At 48.2% G+C, this 25,797-nt stretch overlaps 1 protein-coding gene across 1 annotated transcript; it reads right to left on the bottom strand.

Annotated features, from left to right (window-relative positions):
• Positions 1-1,483: 1,483 nt before the first annotated feature.
• On the bottom strand, positions 1,484-25,138 carry TTC23L (tetratricopeptide repeat domain 23 like). Its single transcript, XM_048502732.1, has 11 exons — positions 24,970-25,138; positions 21,891-22,023; positions 21,092-21,233; positions 18,280-18,439; positions 16,866-16,991; positions 15,247-15,424; positions 13,369-13,477; positions 12,793-12,920; positions 4,971-5,120; positions 3,880-3,962; positions 1,484-1,795 (listed from the first exon to the last, which is right to left on the bottom strand). The coding sequence occupies exons 2-11, from the start codon at positions 22,008-22,010 to the stop codon at positions 1,720-1,722; spliced, it is 1,272 nt and encodes a 423-aa protein (XP_048358689.1). The 5' UTR covers positions 22,011-22,023; positions 24,970-25,138; the 3' UTR covers positions 1,484-1,719.
• Between the last annotated feature and the right edge of the window lie 659 nt (positions 25,139-25,797).

The following is a 25,797-nucleotide window of genomic DNA, read 5'->3' as shown; positions in this document are numbered from 1 at the left end:
CCCATAGGAATTCAGCTTTATTGCTGGCTTTCTGGCCACCATTTTGGGGCATAAGCTTCAGGTCTTCTGCAGCCGTGTGGAATTAGTTGTTGAAACTAACCACAGAATAGATAGGCTAGGGCAGTGGTGGTGAACCTTTGGCACTCCAGATGTTATGGACTACAATTCCCATCAGCCCCTACCAGCATGGCCAATTGGCCATGCTGGCAGGGGCTGATGGGAATTGTAGTCCATAACATCTGGAGTGCCAAAGGTTCGCCACCACGGGGCTAGGGGCTATCCATCATTACAGTTGCTACAAGTAAGAGCTTGTAAGACTGCTGATAAGTAGCAGGATCAGTTCTGGACCAAGCAGAAGACAAAGGCAGACCTTAATGCCTCCAAAGGGTGACCTTGGGATGTAGGTGTTCCTTGGAGGGACAGAAAGTGAAGTATTTGGGACCAGTAATTGTCCTTTCTTTTCCTTTTGAGGGGAGAAAGAATGGGGTGCTGAACTCACCTTACACTAAACTGTCCAATACTGTGGAAGTTTTAGAAGCTGATGTTTCCGAGATGCATCTTGGGGAAATGAAGAAGAGGTGCGCTCTGTCCCCAGAGTGGGACAGAATAGACTCTGGGTCCCTGCCACGGCGCCCATTGGCACTTTTTCGTTTGCTCCCCAGGAAGTAAGTGGGGGCAAGTGGGGCTTTTGCCCAGCAAGGATTCTGATTGATTACAGGAGGTTGGGTTGGCTGTGCAGATTATTTTAAATGTCGGCTCGGCAGCAGCTGCCATCACAGCAGTGGCGTAGTGGCGTACTGCATGTGAGCTCCCAAAGGCACCTGGTGGGCCACTGCGAGTAGCAGAGTGCTGGTCTAGATGGACTCTGGTCTGATCCAGCTGGCTTGTTCTTATGGTTAAGAGCAGGTGTACTCTAATCTGGAGGAACCAGGTTTGATTCCCTGCTCTGCCGCTTGAGCTGTGGAGGCTTATCTGGGGAATTCAGATTAGCCTGTACACTCCCACACACCAGCTGGGTGACCTTGGGCTAGTCACAGCTTTCTGGAGCTCTCTCAGCCCCACCCACCTCACAGGGTGTTTGTCGGGGTGGGGTTGGAAAGGATATTGTCAATCCCTTTGAATCACCTTACAGGAGAGAAAGGGGGGATATAAATCTAACTCTTCTTTTTCTTCACAGCATAAAAATCTGTATTGTGTTATTGAAGTTAAGCTGTGGCAGCCATTTTGCGGCCACTTGTGGCAGCCACTTTGTGGCACCGTTTTGTTGCTGCTACCGCCATGCTATGTCAGAATTCCAAATGTGCCTGCAGGCTCAAAAAATGTGGGCACCCTGGGAATACACAGTCTACCTCCCCTCACCCTCTCGTCCCCATTAACCACGATGGAGAAAATGGAGCAAATTGCGACGTTCTGTCTCACCTCAACTGGCACTCGTTTCCAACAAGCCTCAGGAAATTAGATGGGTCATGGAGATGATCTTTGCTTTGGCAGACTTTATTATTCTCTTCATCCTCACGGCAACATGATGTGTGCACAATGCACTGAGTCTGGGCTCAGCAAGCCCGAGGATTTTACACCAGCCCCCCCCCCCCTCCCCACAATGGTCAAACAAGATGGTTCAGTGGGCAGGCTTCTCTGTATCTGCATCGTCCAGTCATGCATCGATTGTTGTCCTGTCTCCAGCAACTGGTTCAGTGCGGGCTGAGCCCACCCAGGAGATTAACACAATGTTTGACTTGATGCCTTCTGTTGTTGCTGGGTCAGCTGTCTGGAGCCTTCACGTACAACAGAAGACCTGCAGCAAACAGAAGAAAGGTTGGTTCTGGTGGGTTTTCCGGGCTGTGTGGCCGTGGTCTGGTGGATCTTGTTCCTAACGTTTTGCCTGCATCTGTGGCTGGCATCTTCAGAGGCGTATCACAGAGGGAAGTCTGTAATAAGAGAAGTCTGGACACAGTGCACTTTGCAGCTGGATTTTACTGTGCAGAATGGCAGAGTCCACTTGCAAACAGTTGTGAAAGTGGATTGAAAGTGCATTATGTTGCATGTGCGGAAGGGGCCTAAGCAGTTTCACACATAAGCTAACAGTAGCCTTTACATTCCTAAAATCAGAAACAAGAGGGTGATGCACAAACAGTGACTGAGCATCATCTGTAGATCATATCAAATCCATAGTTTGGTACCTTGGGTTGAGTATTTAATCTGCCTCAGACTGTGAGGGACCGCGGCTCAATGAGAGAGCATCTACTTAGCATTCAGGACATTCCAGCTTCAATCTCCAGCACCTCCAGTTAAAAGAATATGTTTGTGTGTGTTAAATGCCATAGAGTCGCTTCCAAATCATGATGACCCAATCAATGATGGACGGCCATCTGACAGGAGTGCTTTGATTGTATGTTCCTACATGGCAGAAGGTTGGACTTGATGGCCCTTGAGGTCTCTTCCAATTCTATGATTCTATGAATCAGTGTCCTCCAAAACACCTTATCCTTAACAGCCTTGCTCAAGTCTTGCAGTCTGAGGGCTGTGACTTTCTTCATAGAGTCACTCTATCTCATTTTGGGTCTTCCTCTTTTCCTGCTGCCTTCGATTTTTCCTAGCATGATGGTCTTTTCCAGTGACTCTTGCCATCTCGTAATACAACCAAAATATGACAGCTTCAGTTTAGTCGTTTTAGCTTGTAGGGACATCGCAGGCTTGATTTGGTCACAGAATCCTAGCCCATTGCATATAACCAGTCTAGGAGAGTTGTTAAGAATGCCAGACTAGGATCTGGGAGATTCGTGCTCGATTTGATCTCGAACCAGGTCAAATACCTCTACCCAAGACTCCAGATAGCTATCACCAGTCTGACTTTAATGGACGAATGATCTGATTTGGAATAAGCAGTGTGAGTTGTATAAGCAATAAATAGTTTCTTCAAAGGCCTGTAATACTGTATTTTCACATACATTGTTGAGCTCTGTTTAGTTAAGCAGGGGTGTCCAACTCTAATTGGCCATGCCAGCAAGGGCTGATGGGAATTGTAGTCCATGAACATCTGAAGCGCCAGAGTTGGACACCTCTAAGTTAAGGCCATGTGCATGGTACTAGATTAAAGCGCAGAATCAGAAGTCCAATTTCACTGAGTGAGATTAGCAAGCATTTCATTCATGGTGTTGACATGGGGAACCCCACCAGGCAATCCTTTCTTGCGACAACCCTGTAAGAAGCTCTTTCGTCTCCCCCTGAAGTGGCGAGAGACTGCAAGGCTATGTCTACCTCACATACAGTGGCAGGACCTTCAGGGAACCAGTTGAGATCTTGGAAGGAATGGTCTTGACTGAGATTCCAGCTTAGCCTGTGACCACCAGATCTTTCTAGGTCAGGTCAGCCCTGGATCTTCTATGGTCTGTGGTTTTCCTCTTCCAACAGTGCACTGGTGGATGATGGGGAGGGGAGGAGAGGGTTGCCAGATCCAAGTTGGGAAATGCCTAGAGATTTTGGGATGAAGCCTGGGGGCGACAGGGACCTCAGTGGGGTACCATGTAATAGATGCCACTCTCCAAAGCACCCATTTTCTCCAGGGCAAATGATCTCCGCAGTCTGGAGATAAGCTGTAATTCTGCGGGACTCCAGGTCCCCCTGGGAGGCCGGCATCCCTAGCTGCAGCCTAGACCAGGGGTCTGCAACCTGCGGCTCTCCAGATGTTCGTGGTCTACAAATCCCATCAGCCCCTGCCAGCATGGCCAATTGTAGTCCATGAACATCTGGAGAGCCGCAGGTTGCAGACCCCTGGCCTAGATTGTTCCCAGCGAATCTTTTGAGTTCAGACCTATTACCTTTGCCTCTTCCAACACTACATTTGATTTCTACGTTGTTTTTAAAAATGAGGAAACTTACGTCTCCAGAAGCTTCAAGAGTTTTTGGATCTCTTTAGATTTCCTGTGTCGGGGACCATAAACAGCAGCCTGGATCTCTGCACACTGCATAAATGTAAAACAAGACAAGAGTGTCATATAGATCCATCTTCTGGATTTTTATTCCACCTTCAAGGTGATACGTAGGGACCTCCCCCCTGTTTTATCCTCACAGCAACCCTTTAAGTTTTCATGGCTGAGAAGACATTTGATCCTAGGACTCCCCAATCTCAGTTCTACACTTTAATCACTAAACCACAGCAGCTTTGCAAAAACAAAGAAAAGGATTGTGTGTGTGTGTGTGTGTGAGAGAGAGAGAGAGAGAGAGAGAGAGAGAGAGAGAATTTTGAGTATCCTGGTCACGAGGAACTTCCTTTGCTGGCTTATAGGTAGGAAGACTGATGTAAAGATTACTTGGTAATCTATCTCCCTTTTATAAGAAAGGAATTGTAGGAATGAGTCAGTATGAACAGGCAACTGTCCAAGCAAAGGGCTTTAATTTAGCTGTGCGCCTACTGACAGGAGCTTGAGAATATTGTACATAAACAGATGTTGAGTCCAAGGAGCTTCTCTCCAAAGACCAGTCAGGTAGGTGGAATGAGCAGGCCTGTGTGAAAGTTAGTGGCTGACGAAAAACGTACTCATAGTGTGTGTGTATGCTGTCAAGTCACAACTGACCTAAAGCAACCCCACAGGGTTTTCAAGACAAGTGACAGGTGTTGAGAGACGGTTGTGCCATGGTGGAAGTCGAAAGACTTTCCAGCAGCGCAAGGATCCTACAGCAGGTCGCCATGAGAAGGTCTTAAGATCTGAACAATCTGCTTTTCCCCTCCCCCCTCAATTTTTTAATTTTTGGTAACATCTGGCTTGACTAAGAGTTCTGATGAGCTCAAAAGCTTGCACAATGTTTTGTGTCGTTTTGGTTGGCTCCAATAAAAGGAACTATATAGATTTTGGTGTTAAACTTTAAGATGCCATAGATTTTCGTTTTGACTGTATACCATGATGTCTGTTTTCTAGAATTTACATATTCAAACTCTGCATAAAAAGGCAGCACAATAATTTGGCAATTACCTTACTGAGCCACTGGTAACCTTCCTTCATCTTCCTCTCCGCTAGACAGATCCCACCCATAATATAAAATCTTTCAGCTGCCTTTTCGTTGAAGTCGCTGCACAGATCTGACTGGGCTGTAAAGGACTCTTGAAGTAGATCATAGGCTTGCTAGAAAAGAAAGGTTTTTATTGTTAAAAAAATCACTGAAATGTCTTTATTTCTATACAGTAACAAGAATAGACCATTTATATTTGGGGATTCCCTTTTATATTGATAGATATTTTTAAAGGGGTTGCTTTTCTTTTTCCTTCTTGATGGAAGGCCACGGAGCAATACAAGATATGGAGAAATCCATACGAAGTGAAGCAGACGCTGCTGGAGTTCAGAGGTAAAAGGTCAAGTAACGTACAACCCAATCCAGATTGGGGAGGGTGGCGGAATGCCAACACATTTGCCCACCCCACCGGTGAAAGTGGCACTTACGCCTTTGGGGAAGGCAAACGGTCCTGACCTGGAAAAGCCTTCTGCCCCCAGAGCTGCGTTGGCATTCAGGAGGACAATGATGCAATTGGGGGCAGGGCAGGCTAGGGAGATTCACCAAACCCACCAAATTTCCATCGGGGAACACGTCCTTCCCCATCTGCAGATTTAAGCCACTGAAAAAGGTCCCCCAAAGCCTTGTTCGGCTGGGGAGTTGGGCCATGGGTGGGTGGGTGGCTCCTGCCTTCTCTCCCTGTTCTTTTCCTCAGCTGAAACAGCCAGCAGTCGGGCTGCCACCCGGAATTACATCTCCACACTACACAGAGCATTTCCCCTGGAGAAAATGGATGCTTTATAGCAGGGGTGGGCAATTATTTTCTCCATGGGGCCGCATAAGAAACAGAAAATACTGTGGAGGGCCGGGCCAAAAGGCGAAGAGAAAGCCCCGCGAGAAGCCGCAGCCAAGGCAACTGGCTTCTGGCGGGCTTAAAGGTTTCGGCCCCTTGCAGCACGCAGGCGCTTTTGAAAGCCCCGCAGAAGCCGGCAGCCAAGGCAACCAGTTTCTGCAGGGCTTTCAAAGACACCTCGCTCCCCAGCATGGCAGGGGGGCCAGTCAGGGTCATCCGGCGGGCCAGATGTGGCCTGCGGGCCGTATAATGCCCAGGTCTGCTTTATAGGGTGGACTCTGACATTGTACCCCACTGATATCTCTGTTCTCCCTGTGCCCCACTGGCAAATCTCCAGGAACCTCCCAAACTGGATCTGGCAACCTTACCCTCACCCCACCCCCACCCCCAGGGGCCAGGAGAGACCTCGTCGGAGGGGAGTAATTTGCCCAAATTTGGAACTTCCTCCTCTTGTGCTGTTGTCCCAAACCCAAACCTTGACCCAACTTGTTAATAATGTAACATGGCTTTCATCGTCTGATGCCTCCTGGTCCCATCCAGAGGTGGGGGAGGAAGAAGATAAACCGCATTCTGTCCCTGTAGGGATGAGCCGCTGATCCAGCAGCACCGTAAGTAGAGCGCTGGGATGCCAGCGCTCCTACGATCTTCTGGTCGCACCGCTCCCCCGCCCCTCACCCCCCCAATGAGTCACAGGTCATGAACTACCTGGCTCACAACCACCAGGTGTCCCAAACAAAGGGACAATGGGCCCTTGCCCCCAGGTGAGGATTAGACCCAGACGCTGATGCTTCCTCCCCGCGACGATAGCAGCCAGGTGAGATCATGCATCAGCTACGATGATCTCTCAGTCTCCCCGGCCTCCCGGCGCTTCCCGGTCCGGCCTTCTGCACTTCCACGATAACTTCTAATAAAAGCAGTGCCAGGTACTAGCACACGAGAGTCGCTGCATCGACTTCATTCTGCTGCTGGCTTCCACCAGATGATAACTGGCCCTGTTCGTTTCCTTACGCTGACTCCGCTGGCACGACTACAAGCTGGTGCTGAAACTGGAATCTAACCTCCACCTGCCTCACTCATCGCCTGAAAGCGGGCCGTCACGGGTACCGACGCCAGCTGATCGCCATCCAGGGACTATCTCGGTGACGCCTCGGTCCGGCTGGATCTCAGCGCATCCAGGGACCAGTTCTGTATCAACCGCATCTAAAACAACGCAGTATGGGAAGCCAAAGCGTAGCTTTGCGACAGCAACGCCAACTTAACTAAAACGCTTAGCAGGGTCTCCATAAGAGGAGGGGAGCGCAAATTGGTTGAGGAGATTGAAGCTCAATGTCCATGGTACCTGTGATACTGAATCTAAGGATTGGGAAAACATCACACTTTCACACAGAGCCTCGCCACGATGTCGCTGCTACTGACGTGGAGATACTGTTATGTCGCCATCAGCCTGCAGGTCTATGGCTCCCTTTGCTGTAGGACGCCTCCTTCAATCTCTTCAGCTTCAGTTTCACCCCCCGAACTTCTATCCACTAAATTGGACGCCCTCCTTCAATTCTCCCGCTGCCTGGGCCGCCAAGCCCACCTTTCATTTCTAAAGCGTCGACTGCCAGCCATCGGTAATGGCGCTGGTTTTCAAAACCCCAGCAGAGCCGTGATAACTACTTATCTGCAAGGAAGGAAACTCCTGACGGAAGATGATGCCATGGACCTGCCATGTGCCCCGGCCCACTTCAATCGATAACGGCGGGGAGGATGGCATCATTCGGGCGAAGTTGTCGAGTACCTCAGGCTACCATCCTCACCGGCTCCGCGAAGGTAGCAATGCGGGACGAGGGAATCACTAGCCTCACGCGGAGAGGCATGGAAGCAGTCACAGGAATCACCTAATGGTTCCGATGACTGAAAACCACTCTTTCGTGATGCTTTTGAACCCGGGCGCAATATGTGATCTGGGAAAGCTAGGCCCCGCCAGCAATGCATCAATAGGGAGCCGCCTGGCGGGCGCTTTACACAGCCACAAGCAGCTTACGGCCATGGTGGTGGGCTTTCGCCAATCCCAACGACACCATCCTGCCAGAGGCCACCCCAGGTCGCTTCTGACTGTGCCTCCACAAGGCGCTCACAAGGTCCCCAGCTACTGACAGCCAACCCAAAGTTTTTCACCATCCAGCAAACCCCAGGAGCCCCGCGCTGAATTTGTGAACAGGCTCCAGGAGGCCCCTCAAGAGGCAGGTTGACAACGAGGAGGCCCAGGGCTTTAACCCTTGGGGTTTGCTGGGAGAACGCTTCCGGCTGAATGCTTTAAAGAAGTCACAGGACTAGGAAGAACTCCCTCGAATCCGCTCTAGACATGCTCAAAGTTTGCCAGATATCGGGTCTTTCACTTCATCAAGCCAGCTCTTCTAGCTTGAGCTCCTCTCCTCCGCTGCCATGAGACAGCCCCCGAGATGAGGTTTTAATTGCAACAAGCCAGGACACTTCCGGTAAGGGATTGCAGGCTGCTCGGGCGGGCCTTCCAGCTCAACGGAAGGCTAAGTCTCCCCAGAGGGCTTAAGACCCCAGGAGGTCTTGGGCACCAGGTGCTTCCTAATGCTCCGCTGGGAGGCCCGTGACTCCGGCATCTCCCAGCCCTAAACCAAGGTCCCAGACCTCAAACCCCTTCCCCCCGAGCGCCTCCTCGCTGACTTTCTCGCTGCTCCAGCTCAGCAGCAGTGATCCCATCCCCACGGAGACCATTGGGCCGATCTTGCCAAGAGCTTCCACCGCTGAGCAGGGATTGTTCATCATCCCAGGGGTCATCGACTCCACGCACTGTATTTCATCCACATCCAGGTGTGGACACAAACATCCCGCAGGGAACTGCCAAGTCCCTCCGACGGCTCTCACGCTTCCACCTCTCGAGCCCAATCTAAGTTCAGCTAATCCAAATCTCGCTTGCTCCCTCCTATCGCCTATATACTTCCTGCCTTGCTAGCCCCTTCTATTTCCAAAGTCACCACACGCCCAGTGCCACAGAGAGGACGCCAAGATTTCAGGATCTCTGCAGAGTCCATAACCAACGAATTGGGCGGGTGCAGGAAAGAATGCTGGACGGAAGAAAATCTCAACATCCTGGCACTATGCCTAGTCCGCCCTACTCAACTAGTTAGGACGTCACAAGCTTTTGAACCTCCCTCAAATGTCCTATAGCCAATCTTACAGGACAATGAGGCATGGAAAGGGGAAGATGCTAACACCGCGGGCCTTAAGCCCAAAGTCTCATAGCAACCCCCCCGTTCCCCTCCAGCCATAAGGTTCAAACCAGATCTCATAGCCTCCGAGCCATGCAAAGCTCCTAAGCTCAAAGCTCCCAGTGGCAGCAAAATCGTCAGTACCTCAGGAGAGCAGGATCGCAGCTCATGGAAGGAACTCTGCAAGATCCAGAAAGCAAGATCCAAATCAGAGTTAGTAATCCTCCCTCATCACTCTTTTACATGTGCCTGTATGCCCGTATATGTTCTGCATGTCTCTCACCCCTTCAAGAGACTCTAAAGTTTTCCCCATAAGAGGATTCTTCCATTAAACCCCTCTAATTCTTCAAAACCTTCCTTGAGAGCCTTTTCTTCGCCTATCTGAGGCCTACACTGCCATGATTACGCGCATGCTAAAGTTTGCTCTTCAGGAACTGTTTCTCCCTCCTCCTTTCTTCCTTCTATTTTTTTTCAACCAGCAGGAAGGCGAGGGCCAATTGGCTGACTGGCCCCTCCCTGGATAGGCCCGGGGCCCGGCCCTGGTACCGCAGCACCGCTGTGGACAGGCCCCAGGTTAAGGATGCTGCCGCGACTAAATCTGGCCACATAACCCGTGGGTTATGGTTGCCCACCAACGCCTGGCGGCTGTATCAATACAATGTTAAATGTCATGAAATAAACCGCCTCTTTAAGGAGTGGTTTCAAGCGGCTGCATTTCTAAGATAATTCGGATCACAAATTTAGCTCTTCCAGCCTTTCTGGCGCTTAACCACTAAGCGCCACGGGTACATTTCCCGCTGTAAAAGAAAAAAACCCTCCCCCTTTGTATATGTGGGAAATTCCACTCCTAATTGCCTGATTGCCTTGTTCCCCTGATGCATCTGTCACCCCCGGAAGCCTTTTCAAAGTCCTCCTTTGTGTTGCAGATTGGGGTATGCATACTCCACAATTCTTAGGGTCCTCGAGGCTCGGACTGGGCCTTTGGACGTGACTTCTGATGACGCTTCAAAGCCAGGCTTCATCAGGATTTCACCTCTGCCCTCCCTGCCAAACAACTTAAAGAAAGAGGGAGTAGGCGCCCCCAACAGACTGCATTACAGCAACCTACCAGGTGGCTGCAAAATGCTTCCTCTTATATAGTCCCCTTTATATCAAACATTAAATCAAACAAAACCCCTATCTGACCTCCTCCCGCCATCTACTCTAGAACCGAGTTTGGCGGACCTCGCCCCCTCCCATAACCTGGGAAGGGGGTGTTTCAGTCCTTCCTACAGGTCCCTACAGATCCCGACTCGCCATGACCGTGCCAGCCCCATGGAATGGCGCTTTGTGGAGGAGTCCTCAACCCCATCCCGAGATGGAACGGATCTCTCTGAGGACTCCGCCCCAGCGCCTAACGGAGACGCCGGCCAACGCCTCGGACGGTCCAAATACCCGATGACCTGGGGATATCAAGGCGTACTCACCAGCCAAGCTCGAGAGTCGCTGGCGCAGCAAGGCTAAGCACTTCCCGACGCCCGGAGGACCCATATGTGTGCTGCTCCTTTGGGCGTCACCGGGCCAACTCAGCAATCACCATCATCTGCCTGCTCTGCTGCCTCCCTGCCGGGTGTGGCAGTCGGCCACCCCTGACGAGCTCTGACCAGGACCAACATCTGGCAGCACCTGCCGTCAGCTGCCAACGCTTCATCCTTCTGCCTGGGTTAGTACCTGTCGGAGTGTTCCTTGCCTGCTCCCCCCCGCTTGCAAAGTTTTCCCCTGGAGACTTCCTAGCGGAGTTCTGGCTTAAGCCCCTTTATACGAATGCTTCGGCCCATTATGCATTCTATGATTTAATACGGAACCCGCCACCACAAACCTTCGCCGGCGCCGACAGGGGACCCGCCGCCCAAAACCTCCGCCGCTTCCTCTTTGTCACTCGCTAAAACTGTCGCCAATCACAAGTCCAACACCTGCGCCGACATTGCCGGGCGTGGTGCAGGGACGAGGAGATCGCCCGGCCCATTCACCGGGCGTTTGGGCCAAAATGGAACTGCACGCACACAGAGGACATTCCCCATGTAATCGGAAACATCCTGCTCCCCAAGGGTGGTTCTGGACTCGCGGGAAAGGACTTTTAACTACATCCCTGTTCTCGCTTTCTGCCAGAAAGGACTCTCATGTTGCCTCAGCCAGCCTTCACAATCGCCCTGCCTTCAGGCTCCACCCTCGAGCCTGCCTTCTTCGGCCAGCCAAGCCCGCTTGGCTTTCGACTTTCCTGCCAAAGCTTATTTATCGGTCGCCTCTCCCGAGGCAGAGTTTGTCTCCCTCGACTTCCCTAGTGGGAGTCCCCGGACTTGCATTTCTTGGCATAACGCCAAGACAATTGGGCGGCTGGCCTGTCCTCTCGCTGAAGTCCATAAATCCTGAACCTCCATCAGCTCTGGATGCCCTGGCCTCCGAAAGCAACAGGAACTACGCTGCTTAACTTTGCGGTAGATAACCGCTACCAAGCATCGCATTATTTGTTGCTGTTGCATCACCAAGGTTGTGGAGAGAATGTACATAATATGTGGTTGTTTTAATCTCTGATAATTCCCATTTAATTCATATGAAAGTGCATGAGTTGCAAGAAGTTGTATCCAATCTGAAATATGACGATTGCCCTTACTGGTGGTCAGCCCTCTGGAGTTGGCTACAAATGGGGAGGATGGTTAAGTGCTATTGTACAGCTCTCTGCATTGGTTCTGCTAACTGTATGCTCCCCATCATCGGATCTTGTTTTATTCAATGTGTGTCTAATACGTTGCCTGTAACATGTAAGAAACCACTCTTCTCGACTTTCATCGCGAATTAGAACTAAGTCCTGTAATGTACAGCTTAAACGGGCGGAGGAAGCGAGCTGCCCCTTTAAATCGCCCCCCCCAACAATTCGGTCTCCCCTCTAAAAACGAAAAGGAGGAGATGTAGGGATGAGCCGCTGATCCAGCAGCACCGTAAGTAGAGCTGCTTCTTTCGGGATGCCAGCCTCTACGACTTCCATCCGCCTCACCCCCCCCGCTGAAGTGAGTCATATGCAGTCATGGCAACTACCTGGCTTCACAAATTCACCAATAGGTGTCCTGCAAACAAAGGGACAATGGGCCCTTGCCCCCAGGTGAGGATTAGACCCATGACGCTTCGGATAAGCCCTCCCTCCTCCTTACATTATTGTGCAGCCAGGTGAGATCAATATGCATCACATAGCGATGATCTCTCAGTCTCCGTCCGCCTCTCACTATAACTTCTGGGTAATAGTGCTGTTAGCACGTAGAGAGTCGCCAGGATCACGGACCTGCTACCCAAGCTGGCTGGGATGCCTCTCCACCAGATGATATCTCCGTGTCCTGTCTCGTTCTTACGCTGACTCCGCGGGCACGACTACATGTCCCCACAGACAGTGAATGCTAATTCTCTCCTTCAGCCAGTTAACTATGGTGCACACTGTTTCTGTGTGCATGCACCAAATTTTAATTCCATAAGGATGGCGAAAAAAGTTGTCTGCCCCTTCTTGGGAGTGAAGATATAACAGGCAGGACAATGACGTATGTCGGATTGATTCCATAGGAACTTTGCAGAATCAGCACGTACACTTTTAAATAACAGCTGTGGCTATTTCCTGACAAGTGATACTTCCAGTCCCATTTCACAAGGCTCTAATGCATACTCATCAATAAAATATTGCACAATCCCCCAATTTCCTGTTACCTCTCTCTTCCCTACATGTACAAGCCATTTACTGAAGTCCTCCAAGGCACTAATCGTCTGGGAATGGTCTGACCCCAGTGCTGCTTTGTAAGCGGCAAGACTCTCGGTGAAATACATTTCAGTCGTCTCTACAGAAAGCATAAGTACAGGACACATTCTGTTTATAAGTGTATTATTTACATTATCTTGGATCCTCTTATCCTAAAGAATGGATCATTTGAATTCCAGCCCCATTAAAACAAAAACAAAAAGCATATGGTATAGGTTGGTTTATGTCCCTAAAATCATCTTAACATAAATATTGAGGACCCAGTAAGGAAATAAAATAACCTATCCTGGTAGGCTCTTGCAAAAGGAAAGAAATTAAGCATCTCTCCTATTATCAGCTTGGAAAATTATTGGGGGTGTTGCCTTTAGAAGGCAGAGTTTTGGGAATGAGCTTTGCAGGGATGTGATGTCATAAACTGCTTTTTCCTTCTTTGTGGTCTGGAGATCTGTTGGGTTTCAATGGGGGTTGCAGGCCCCTTCTGGAAGTTGCCAATCCTAATTTCTCCCTGGGCATTTGTGCTTCTATACCTGCATGTTTTTGTTCTCCGGTTGCAGCATAAGCCTTGGCCAGTAGCAATGCTGTGGATGCTGCTTCAGTGCTGAATTTTGTGTGCACAGCTAATGCAACGCAGTGGGCCTGTTAGGAAAAGAAAAATGGTCATCAGTGAGTAAAGGAACAGTTGTGTTATCTGAGCAAACATGAAGATGGGTCAGCCTATTCAATGTTCCCTCCATTCTTCGCCAAGAAACTTGGTGGTAGAAAGTCATAGCCAACTTGTGTTGACCATGTAGGGTTTTTAAGGTAGGAGCCATTCAAAGGTGATTTGCCATTACCTTCCTCTGCACAAAACCCTGGCATTCCTTGGTGGTCTCCCAACCAAGCAGAGGCGTAGCAAGGGGGAAAAACACCCGGTGCACTGGTGCGTCCTCTGCCCCTGCCATGCCAATGTCCGCCCCTGGAATGCCCCGCCCCCAGAACGCCCTGCCCCGCCCCCACAGGGGCGCCCACCTGGTGCATTGTGCCCCTTCCATTCCATTGGAGCTACGCCTCTGCAACCAAGTACTGACTAGGTCTGTCTCTGCTTAGCTTCCAAGTTCTGACAAAATCAGGCTAGCCTGAGCCATCCAGGTCAGAGTTACAAGGACCTTAATACAGTAATTATGCATACAATGTAACATCCAGAAATGTATTTTGTTTTCGCTAAGCTTCACCCGGGGAAGGAGACATAGATCAGCAGTACAACATCTAGTTTGCAGGCAGAGGGTCCCAAGTTCAATCCCCACCCCCCTCAAAAAGAACAGGCAGTGGATGAAAGAAGAACTTCTATGGCTCCTTCCACACATACAGAATAATGCACTTTCCATCCACTTTCACAATTGTTTGAAAGTGGATTCTGCTATTCTGCACAGCTGCAAAGTGGATTGAAAGTGGATTGAAAGTGCATCATTCTGCATATGTGGAAGGGGGCTATGTGAGATCACGGAGAGCTGTTGCTGATCTCAGTGGGCAGTACAGACCTTCATGGACCGATAGCTGGACAGTCGGAGGAAGTTTCATGTCTTCAGTGATGATAATTATAATATATTTCACACCAAGGAAAGTTTCATTCAATGACTTGCATGAAACATGTAAATCAAAACACTTGGCACAGAGTTGCTTATTTTGCATGCCTTATTTTGTTTGTGAGTCATGGGAGGGGAAAAAGATCTATGGGGAATCCCAGTCCTTGTATTTCTAGGAATCCCACTCTCCCGCTGGTTTTTGAGATTTGTTTTCTGACATTCTACTTTATTTATTGTTACATATGCTATTTATTGAACAAAATTCCTCACTGCTATATAGCTGAAAGGTTTTCAAAGTGCTTCACAGCCCTAGTGACAGCAGCGTCAAAATGAAGTCAAAACATTAAGACCGTCATGAAATCAGAGACAGCAACAAGAAACAGTCCAGCCCCCCTTTAAAGAATAAATGATGCCTTTTATAAAAACCAGATCGTTACATTATAAAGATGACAGAATGTCAGTGCAGCTATAATTTTGAGTTAACGTGAAAGCTATCCAACAGCCCCATTTACATCAAATCCCTAGATTCAGTGTACACTCTGTGCTAAAAGGGTATTATGAGGTTTCTTATATAAGTAAGTCACTTTCAAGATACCTGTAAATAAAAAGGAGAGATGGTTTGCCATTGCCTTCCTCGGCAGAGTTTTCCTTGGTGGGCCCTCAACTGAGAACTGACTGCTTAGCTTTCAAGATCTCACAGGGTCAGGCTACGCCAGGGGTAGGGAACCTGCGGCTCTCCAGATGTTCAGCAACTACAATTCCCATCAGCCCCTTTCAGCATGGCCAATTGGTTCCCTACCCCTGGGCTACGCCATTCTGCCTTCCCACCACGAGATTCCTTACCATCAATAAGTATCCTATGGATTTGTTGTGATTTTTCTGCACTTGTTCAATGTGGGCTATTTCTTGGTAAAGATCAATCAGCTCTGGAGCCATCTCTCCTCCAGCTGAAACGACAGCCCCGATCGCTTTCTTAAAATGCTCCATCGCCATCATGGGCTTGTTTTGAAGCAAACGCGCCCTGCAAGAGAGAGTTGAGAAATCAGAATTCCAAGTCCGGTAAGAAAGAAAGCAAAATGCAGTATTTTTAAGCAGCAAGGGGTGGACATTTCGGATTGCTGCACGGCCTTTTGTTTCTGTTGAACTCGTTTCAAATGTGAATTTCAGTGACTCACATGGCAAACTCCTGCAAAGGTGATTGTTTCCCTGGTTTTTTAACCTTCATTTCTGCTACATCATCCCCCCCCCCCTTCATTTCGGACCAGTTAGCATGAAAAATAGGCTTTGATGATTGATCCAGGGAACGATTTGGGTCCCCTTGCAGAATAGACACCGATGAAGCGAGGGCGGGGGGGGGGGGCACTATAGCCATGTGTGCCACTCCTCTAAGCCACATGCAGGGCCAGCCCTCCTCTGCAACAGTGCCCCACCAGCAGGAATGCAGTTAAATGATGACCAGCAGGGCTTACCCCACCCCAAAGTCCACATGGAGTTTGGGGTGGGACGTAATTGCTAGGCTGTGGGGCCCAGCTGTGAGGGGCATGACACCAGGGTGAGCCCTGGGCAGGGCTGGAGCGAGGGGAAACTGCGCCTGGGGCGCGCATGCACCGTACACCCCTGCCGCCACGGCGCCCACCCCTGCCCCAGAACTCTCCCACCACGCTTCCTCCATGGCTCACCCACGCCTTTGCCTCTGCTCTGCCTGGGACATCGCGCCCCACCTAACCCCCTGGGCACTATGCCTCTGGCCCTGGGCACTGTTGCACACATTTACACCTCCTGCATAGAGACCACTTGATCTGCATATATGTGATTTGGGGCAGTCCAAATCTTATACATGCAGTGGCGTACCTAGGCAAACTGGAGCCGTGGGCAAAACCTGAGTTTGATGCCCCCCCATGGGCGGCCACCCTCCCCCACCATGACCAAACAAAGATTTTTTCCACCAGGTTGTTTCAAAGTCACCATCACATTATAGAACATCCCCCAACACCATCACATTATAGAACATCCCCCAACTCACAAATCTGAACACAGCAGAAACATTTTTTGAAAACATTTTCAAAATGCTTTCAAAATGTTTTATTACTGCTATGAAACCATTTGATGGTGTTGTATCCAGTCCCCATTTTATGGTGTTGTATCCAATTGGGGGAAACAGCATCACTTTCAATGTTATTTAAACTGGGGACCCCAGATTCTCCCTTTAAGGTGGGGAACTGCCCACTTTGCCCCATGGGAGGAACGCCTCTGTATACATGGTGCAGAGCTTTTTAAGAATCATGAATATTTGTAGTCCAATTACAGATATGGAACCATGAAGTGCCAACAGAGAAATGGGGACCAACCTTGCAGAACCTGCATTCATTCAGCACATGTTCTCATTTGGGACTCTTTCAACAGCTTACGAAGGTGAGTCCCTGTTTATCAGCTTAGGATAAAACTATTAATCTGTCATTTACCTGCCCAGTGCAGCAGCTAGGTCTTTCTCGGAGATTTTCCATTCGGTGGCTTCTTCCCACGTTGTCCCCTTCAGTTCTTCCATAACCCATTCTGCCTTTTGTAAATTGCAAAAAGACTCTTTGCCAGTAGAAACCATTAAGGCTGACAGGTTAATTTTGAAATCTCATTTAAAAACAACAGAAAGACCTTCAGGGCATCGGTTATCTTGCTAAGTTGAAGAAGAAGAGTGGGTTTTTATACTCCATTTGTCTATCTTTAAGGAGTCTCAAGGAGGCTTACAAACTTCCATTCCCTCTTACTTTGTAAGGTAGGTGGGGCTGAGAGAGTCCTGAGAGAGCTGTGACTAGTCCAAGATCCATTCGTGTGACAGAGTGGAAAATGAAACTCGGTTCTCCAGATTAAGAGTCCACCACTGTTAATCACTACACTATTTATCAGCCTGCCAGTAACTCTTGCTAGTCTCTGGGCCAGCAGCTGTTGATCAACTTAGAGGCAATACTAGCCTTACATAAAAAGGAGAGCTAGGGTTGTAATAAATGAATGAAGCACTGTGAGAAGCCAAATTCATATCTGTTTGGCTCCTAATGTAACATCTCCATCATGCCTTTCAAGTAATTTCATGCTATGAACGTACTGAACATAAAATCTCTGTTTAGGTTGCAACTGGGGTAGCCCTAGCCCTACCGCAGCCTGGGATGGAAAATCCAAATGGCATCCATTCTTTTCAGGAATGGACTTGGATGCAATTCTCTCCCGCAAGATGGGAATAGGAGTCCCATTCCCTTCTCACTAGACACAGTGTGTAACAGACTTCTCTCTGTGATACACCTCTGAAGATGCCAGCTACAGATGCAGGTGAAACGTCAGGAACAAGATTGACCAGACCACGGCCACACAGCCCAGAAAACCCACCACAACCTGTTGAATCCGGCTGTGAAAGCCTTCGACAATACAGAAAATACAGTTTACATTTGGCATTCCAGGTATCTTAGGAACTATTTCTAACAACTTTTCTAACACACCTGGTATTTTGCTATCCTTTATTCAGTAGAATATTGGGATTTTACCCTGGTACAGCCAACTCCCAGCTATTCCCGTAGGCTGGGAATCTTTTTAGCTTGTTAATATATGGCAGTCATATGAAACTGTAGCATTTCTGTTTTCATAAAACTGCTTTTTTTTTGGGGGGGGGGGGGGGGCCTGTGATAGATGGATTACTTTCCCAAAACAACTTGGCCATATTTCCATGCCTGCCTTCAGAATAGTCATTTATTCCCACAAATACCTTCTGGGAAACATCACCATTAAACTCAGTAACTTCCCACATGTGAACTAAAAAGCCGGTTGCTGATTTTAGCTCAAAGCTCTCGATCCCAAATCTGCTGCCCTGGGCTGCCCACACAGCAAGGATATTTTTTCTGCATCCAGTGCGCTACACCCAAGGTATAGAAGGTCATCAGAAATGTGCTCAAAAGCTCTCTCTTTTCCTCGGTGGATTTTGGAGGTGTGCCTCCGCCCATAGACAGAATAACTTTAGCTGAATTGGCATGTTGCAGCACCTGAGCAAGAAAACCTAGGGAAATTAACAAGAATAGGTTTAACACATATTGAAAACATGTCCCTCAAACAAAGCGATTCAAGAGAGTAAACCCTCAAATCTGTTATTTCAATAGTAAAATTATGCAGATTTTGATAACTAGCAGCTAGAAAAATACATAAACATTATGAACCCCTCTCCCCTTAATTAATACGAAACACTTTGATTTTTCAGACAGGAAGGAGTCTTGTATTCTCTGCTCTGGAATGCTGATGTCCATCACTTTCTCCGTTGGGGAATCAGGGCTAATTGCTGGACATATACAGTTAGCCCAGGAGCAAGTTGGATACTGACATGAAGCCAGACTCTGTAATCACTTGTTAGCTTGGAGCTGTGATGCCTCAGGGGATCTTCCCAATACAATTTGAAAAAAAGCAGACTAGGTCCTCTGAAACAAATTGAAATTGAGTTGTCTTATACTGTGTCATGTCATTACTGTTTACTACAGAGATCCTCTGCATGGTACCTGTGGCCACAATGGGTGTTTCCTGGTGCTCTCTTGTTTCTTCCCCGAAGCAACAAGCCAACCCGGGCCTTTCTTTGAGGTGATTCAGGGTCTTTAGGGAGGGTTCACTCAGTAACAGGTGTTTGCCTTAGAACCTCCCCATATTTTGTGATTACCAGCTTCAAGGACAGCTGTTTTGTGGCATCTTCCATGTCTTATGGCAGCCATTTTGTGATACAGCTCACTACCCTCTCTCAAAAGTGTCCACAGGCTTAAGGCTGGGAATCCTCTGGGGTTCCTGAAACCAGGAAAAGTGTGACTCTCTTTTCCCTTTGCAGGGAAGGCAAAGTTAATCAGGAAGCTTTACTCTTGATTTGGGCTTTCCAGCTCCTCCTCACATTTCCCGGGCCACACAACAGCTTTTTCGGGCAGAGTCTTCCATGCTGTTTTTCTTTTTACGTAAATTTTCAAGCTGTGGGTCCAGCACTGGAGCAATAGACGTATGAAATAAACATGGTCTGTTGATCCAGTGGTAGACCTCGGCTGGAAGCACACAAGAAAAGGCGGCAGGCAAACTTCCCAGAGGGAGGTTGCTCAGGAGCAATTAAGAAGCCAGGGGCAGGCAAAATGGCAGATCGGATTGGGGTGGCTGGGGACATCTTACAGCAGGGGACTTCCCTTGTGAAAGAAAACAGTAGGAAAACCCCAAAGAGCTTTCACTGAAAGCAGTAAGTGCACAATAGGCATCACTCTCTATCTTAGACAAACCCACCTCCTAAGATTATTGTGAAAATAATATGGGGCAATGGTAGTTCTTGAGTAGCACCCCGTACTCCTCAACAAGCAGACAGGATAAGAATCATATGAACTGATGAGGCTTAAGTTTGCATGGCAATAGGCTGTCTGGCAATAAGCTTTGACTCTTGAAAGTTATAACCTGGAACTCTTGTTGGTAGCTGAGGCCTTTTCCCCACTCACCTTAAGCCCCGCGCTACTCGAGGAGAGTAGCGCGGGGTCCCTCGGCACTCCCCACTGAGAGGGGCGGCGACAGCGCAGCCGCCCCGAAGCTGCTGCTGTCGCGCCCCTCAGCGTGCGGTATCCCAGACGCTCTTCCGAACGGTGGCCTTTGACGCACTCCCGCGACAGAGCGCTATCGGGGACGCTTTGGCGCTGCTAAGCAGTTTAGATATACGCTGCTACTGCTGAGTAGCAGCGCGCGCATAGGAGGATGGAAGCAAGTGGGAAAAGGCCCTGAGATGCTACTGGGCCCAAATTTGTTATCCTTCTGTAATGAGTGACTTTCCTTCACTGATCACTAGATGGCAGCACTGCCATTGCATTTGCCGCTACCCCCCTTGTAAACTATTACACTTGCTTAGAAATTTGTACAGAAAGAAAACTAAGACTTTTTAATCAGCTGTAAGTCTACCTTGAGACAAGACCTCCTTCAATTTGGATTGCTCCATTTCATCTGCATGGGCCTCTACATTTTTAATTACTACACATGATGAAATTCAACAGGTGAAATGCCCCTCCCTACACTTCCAGGTTGTCACCAGCTTTACTTGTTGAATATCTGCCTGCCATCAAAGTCATGGTTAACCTGCTTTTTAAAAAACAGCATTCGTTGGCACAAATGTATAATCCATAGTACAAGACATTACAACAGTGTGAAGCTGCAAAATTAGCTTTGTGGAAATAGAGCCTTCCCTTTGATTTCTTGGGCAAAATTCTCAGCTAGTTTGAAACTGGTTCCATCCGAGTCAAGGAATCTGGAAGAGGGCAGAAGCAGTGGCGAAGCTAGGGGGCGCAGGGGGACAGGAGTCCCAGGTGCCACTTCCTGAGGGTGCATTTCAGGGGCAGGTCCCCCTTTGCAACTGCGCCCCAGTCTGGAACTCCCCGTGGAGCTCAGGACAGTGGTATAGTTGAACACCAGTGAGCAGGGCTCAGCAAGGGCCCATTTGATCCTGGTCTCAGCAAGGCTTGTGTCCAGCTTTAAATAGCAGGCTTCCAAGCCTTGCTGAAGCCAGGATCAGACTGAGTACAGGGGATAGTCAGCTCTAGCTTTATACTGTTGGCTCCGCCCCCCCCCCAAACTGCACAGGAGTTTGGGGTGGGGATGCAGCTGTGGGGGGCGCAGTGTCCAGGGTGAACCACGGGTGCCATTTTATGAAGCTACACACCTGGGCAGAAGGCCTTATCTGTAATCATCAGGTAGCTGTGAGCAAGGTTAGCAAATGCTTGTGCCACCCTCCAGTGTCCATTTCCATAGATAATTCTTGTGAGAGCTACACAGCGAATCCATTCCCTTTGGGCCTCGTGCATCTGGAAAACAACACCGGGGAGATCTGTTGCATTGAGGTTTGTTTTCAGACCTGACACAGAACTGTGATATTTGCTTTCAGACTGCACATAGATTTTGTGTTAAATTGTGACGATTCAACTATAACTTTGTCTCGAAACACGAGCATATTAGTTTGATGTAGCTGACATACATAAGCTGTGGTCTGTTCATCAGCTTCTACATTGGCTATATTATATTTTTGCCAGAAAAGCTGTGAAGTGGTTATTGATAGATTCTATAAGAAATAAAGGCACATTATTTTATTTAACAGTCTTTATTATAATGCAGAAATACAGTATTAAGGAGTGTACTATTGGCTTGTGCATGCTGATTTGTCTAGCGTCTATACGGTTCTGTTTCTGCAGTTTTAACTTCCTATTCCTCCACATGAAGCCTGCTGGGTGACTGTGGGCCAGTCAAAGTTCTCTCAGAACTCTCTCAGCCCAGGCGGAAATAGGCAATGAACATTTGTTACCTTGAAAAACCTGTGGGGTCACCATAAGTGACTTGACACTCACCTACACACAGAAAACAGTAATTCCTCGTGAAGTCTACTGGGTGACTGTGGGCCAGTCACAGTTCTCTCAGAACTCTCTCAGCCCAGGTAGGCAGTGAACATCTCTTGTCTTGAAAATTACCTCTTTTTCTTCCGTGAATCTTTCTGCCCTTTTCAGGGTCTGTGTTAATTTACTTCTTGGCGTTTCAAGCATCTCTGCGCTCAGTCCCTTCTCTCCACAGTCACTGTTCATTTCATCCATGATTATTTGAGCCCTAAACATTGCAGAGCAAGGAGTCGGTTACTGGTTACCCCTTAGCCTGCTTTGCCAGCCATAGAAGTCCTCACCCAAGCGATGTTCATTTGTGACTGCCTTGTCTCCCATTTGCTTCTTATTATTTACTTTTTAAAAATTATGCTGCCTCTCCAGACAAGGCAGTCTCTATAGTCTGGAGATGAACTGTCATTCTGAGGGATTCCCAGGGAGTATGCAGACTGGCTTGTTGCTGGTGGGTGGGTGGGAGCAGTGGTGGGATCCAAAAATTTTAGTAACAGGTTCCCATGGTGGTGGGATTCAAACTGTGGCGTAGCGCCAGTGGGGCTGGGCGGGGCACGACGGGGGTGTGGCTGGGATTTCTGGGGACGAAGCATTCCTGGGCGGGGCTGTGGCAAGGACGCAGCCGCTGCGCCGGTCCTTTGGCGGGAAACGAATGCACGCAGGCGCAGGCTGCCACGCACGCCGATGCACCTTCTGCGAGACGGCTTCAAGTTCTGGCGCTACTGCTGAGAGGAGGGGCATAACTAAGGCAAAAATCACGTGGCAAAATCACCAATTAGTCACCCTCTCTTGGCACACACAAATAATTAGTAACCTACTCTCGGGAACCTGTGAGAACCTGCTGGATCCCACCTCTGGGTGGGAGACAAGCAGCTTTTTCCCTTATACATTTCTCCTGGCACCTCAGTTGCTGCTTCCAACATTGTCTGAGGTGCTTCACCTGGGAATATTCTGGGAACTACAGTACAGATACTCTGAGGATTACATTTCCCAGGGGACACCAAAGCATAGTATCTCAGTCAAACACATCTGTCAGATGAGTGGAGGTGGGAGAGATTCTCTTCACATCTAGTCGTTGGTTGGCCTCATTATTAGCACCCCCAGCACGGTAAGCACAGGATGTGTGTTTGTGTGTGGGGGGCAGAGAGACAGAGAATGGAGAGGGGTCTTCTTTCAACTTCTTTGAACTCTCTTAAATTGTATATGAATTAAATTGGTTGCTTTCCCCATGCATTGTTGCTGTCCAACTTAATAGACTTTTCTCCGTCGGAAGCAAAAGCATGTGCCCTGGGTAAGACAGGTCAATTCAGTGTTTGTTGCTATGCTGTCCATTCTGGCAGAAAAAACTGCAACGTATGACTGACAAGCGATTCAAAGCGCACCTAGACCAGCCCGTTGTGTTGTTGTGCTTTTCGACTGCACTGGAACAGTGAGAAGCTTGGTAGCAACACAGTGGTAGCAGTGACATCTAAGCTAAAATGCTCAGGTAGGAAACTCGTGATTCCATATTGGATGCAACAGGCAGATCCCAGTCTAGGCCTGAATTTTTGCGTCTAGGGATGAAAAAGAGACATCCAACCAGAGAATTAATGTGAACCACTTCCTGTTGCACATGTGGATTCTGAACCAGCGAGGTATCAGCATCCCAAGCTGTCATACAGACGTGGCTGTACCATCCTCAAGAGGAAAGCCAGCATGGGATAGTAGTTAAGAGCAGTGGACTCTAATCTGGAGGACCAGGTTTGATTCCTCCTCCACATGAGGCCTGCTGGGTGACCTTGGTCCAGTCACAGTTCTCTCAGAACTCTCCCAGCCCCGTCGACCTCACAAGGTGTCTGTTGTAGGGAGAGGAAGGGAAAGGAATTTGTAAGCTGCTTTGAGACCCCTTACAGCTGAGAAAAGCAGGGTATAAATCCAAACTCCTCTTTCTCGGCTATTTTATTATTATTAATTTTTAATAATAATAATAATAACAATAACAATAATAATAATAATAATAAAATTATTATTATCATCATTATTATTAGTAGTAGTAGTATTAGTATTTAATTTAATAGACCACCCCACCCCCCGAAGGGCTCAGGGTGGTTTACAGAACAATTAAACACTTAAATACATCATATAGTTTCAATTTAAAAAATAAATTAATTAAACATTAAAACACTAGCAGCAGTAATCTTCCACAGTTAAAATATCTACATTATCTACATCTACATTACTAACTTATTTCAGTTTTATACACTTATAACTGTCATGGCTTCTCTCAAGGACTCATTGCATCTCTAATTTAGGAGTGTGCAGAGAATTCTCCATTAAAAGATTGTGAGAACTACAATTCCCAGGGTTCCCTGGGAATAAAAACTGTCTAATCTTAGCCTGTACTGAAATTATGCCCTTGAATAAAGTTGAATAAAGCCAGGTAAATGGAGCCCAGCATTGGGTTTCCTGCCAACGTAACCCTGGCAACTTAATATGATGGGGCAGCTGTGGCAACTCCAGCAATATCCATCTGGGATTATAAAGAAAAGAACAGAATTGTTTAACTTCCTTTTTCAAAGTTGGCAACGAGTTGAATACTGTTGGGTCATTCACAGTAACAGCTTGTCAACTCTACGTCATCCCATCTGAAGCTCAACCGCATCCTTCGCCATTTTCAATCAGTGTGATCTTGGGGTAAATTTCTTTCCAAGGGCTCCTCATTCTGTCCTTGATCTGTTCTCCCTGCCCCATTTTTCTCCCTTCAGTCTTATATGCCTTTCCTCCCCCCCTTTTTCTAAGGCCCCACTGTTTGCCTTAGGGTGTGAGTGCATATGCAAAGTGCTGTCAATTTACAGTTGATTTATGAGGAGCCTATAGGATTTTCAAGACTAGAAAGGTCCAGAGGAATTTGCACAGGCTGAGAGTTCTGAGAGAACTGTGACTGGCCCAAGATCACTCAACAGGTTTCCTCTGTAGTAGGAAATCAAACCCAGTTCTCTAGATTAGAGTCTGCTGCTCTTAATCACACCTTGCTGGCTCTTTGCCTTGGTGTAATTAATTAAATACTTCCCTGCCTTTGGGAATTAATATCACAGAGCTGAGAGCACACAAATAGGGGGAAAGGATACATTTATAACGATTTGCAGGACAGCAAAGGAATCAGCTAGAAAAAGATATATATTACCTCTGCAACTAGCAACTCTTACAGACTTGCAGCTGTTATGAAAAGTCCTTTTTCCTCCACTAGATTTTAGCCACTGAAGTTCCCACCGTCCCAGTGCACTAACCAGGTATACAAACAAGTCCACAGGACGTGCCCACCTGGGTGGTTCTGCTCTTCAGGTCTCAGTTTCTTTTTTAGACTGCATTGCTTGGCAGATTGTTTTAATCTAGGCACCCAAGCTGTAACCTTGGAGACTGTACATTGCCTCAGCCGTCTGTTGCCTTGGTGACAAGGGAGCACTTCAGTTTAAAAAAATGGCTGGGAAGCGTGGAGGCAGAAGAGAAAAATGTAGGGTGGAATTAAGAAGAAATGTAGGCCCCCAGAGATTGAACGAGGCCCCCGAATCCACCTAGACTAGTACCATATGCTACAAGCACAGAACCAGGAACATACCAAATTGCTACCTGGCTGCTGTGGTTACCCAGCCAAAAGTGAACAAATCGAAACCAGACTCTGAAAAGACAGAGGTCATGCTGGCGGGGAAGTTGGAGGTCTCAAAGGACATAGTTCTCCTTTCACTTTTGAAGGAGTTCAAGTTAACGCAGCTGCAAAAAAAAATGCTTTCCAACAATGCAGTGTAGCTCCAAAGATGACCTCTTACCTTGATAGGGCTGACCTGATCACCTGGATCAACTCCATGCTAACGCTGAGAGTAGACTATAGTAATGCAGAGTGCATTGTTCCCCCCTCAAAATTCACTTTGGAACTCCAGTTGGTACAGCCAAGGGTGCAGCTGTGTAAAACGGAGCCTGGGATTTACCCTGGGCAGAGCCCCCCCCGCCGGCTGTC

This window comes from Sphaerodactylus townsendi, linkage group LG07 (genome assembly GCF_021028975.2).
Source record: "Sphaerodactylus townsendi isolate TG3544 linkage group LG07, MPM_Stown_v2.3, whole genome shotgun sequence".
Classification (NCBI taxonomy): Eukaryota; Metazoa; Chordata; class Lepidosauria; order Squamata; family Sphaerodactylidae; genus Sphaerodactylus; species Sphaerodactylus townsendi.
This window is presented reverse-complemented; position numbering and strand designations above follow the sequence as displayed.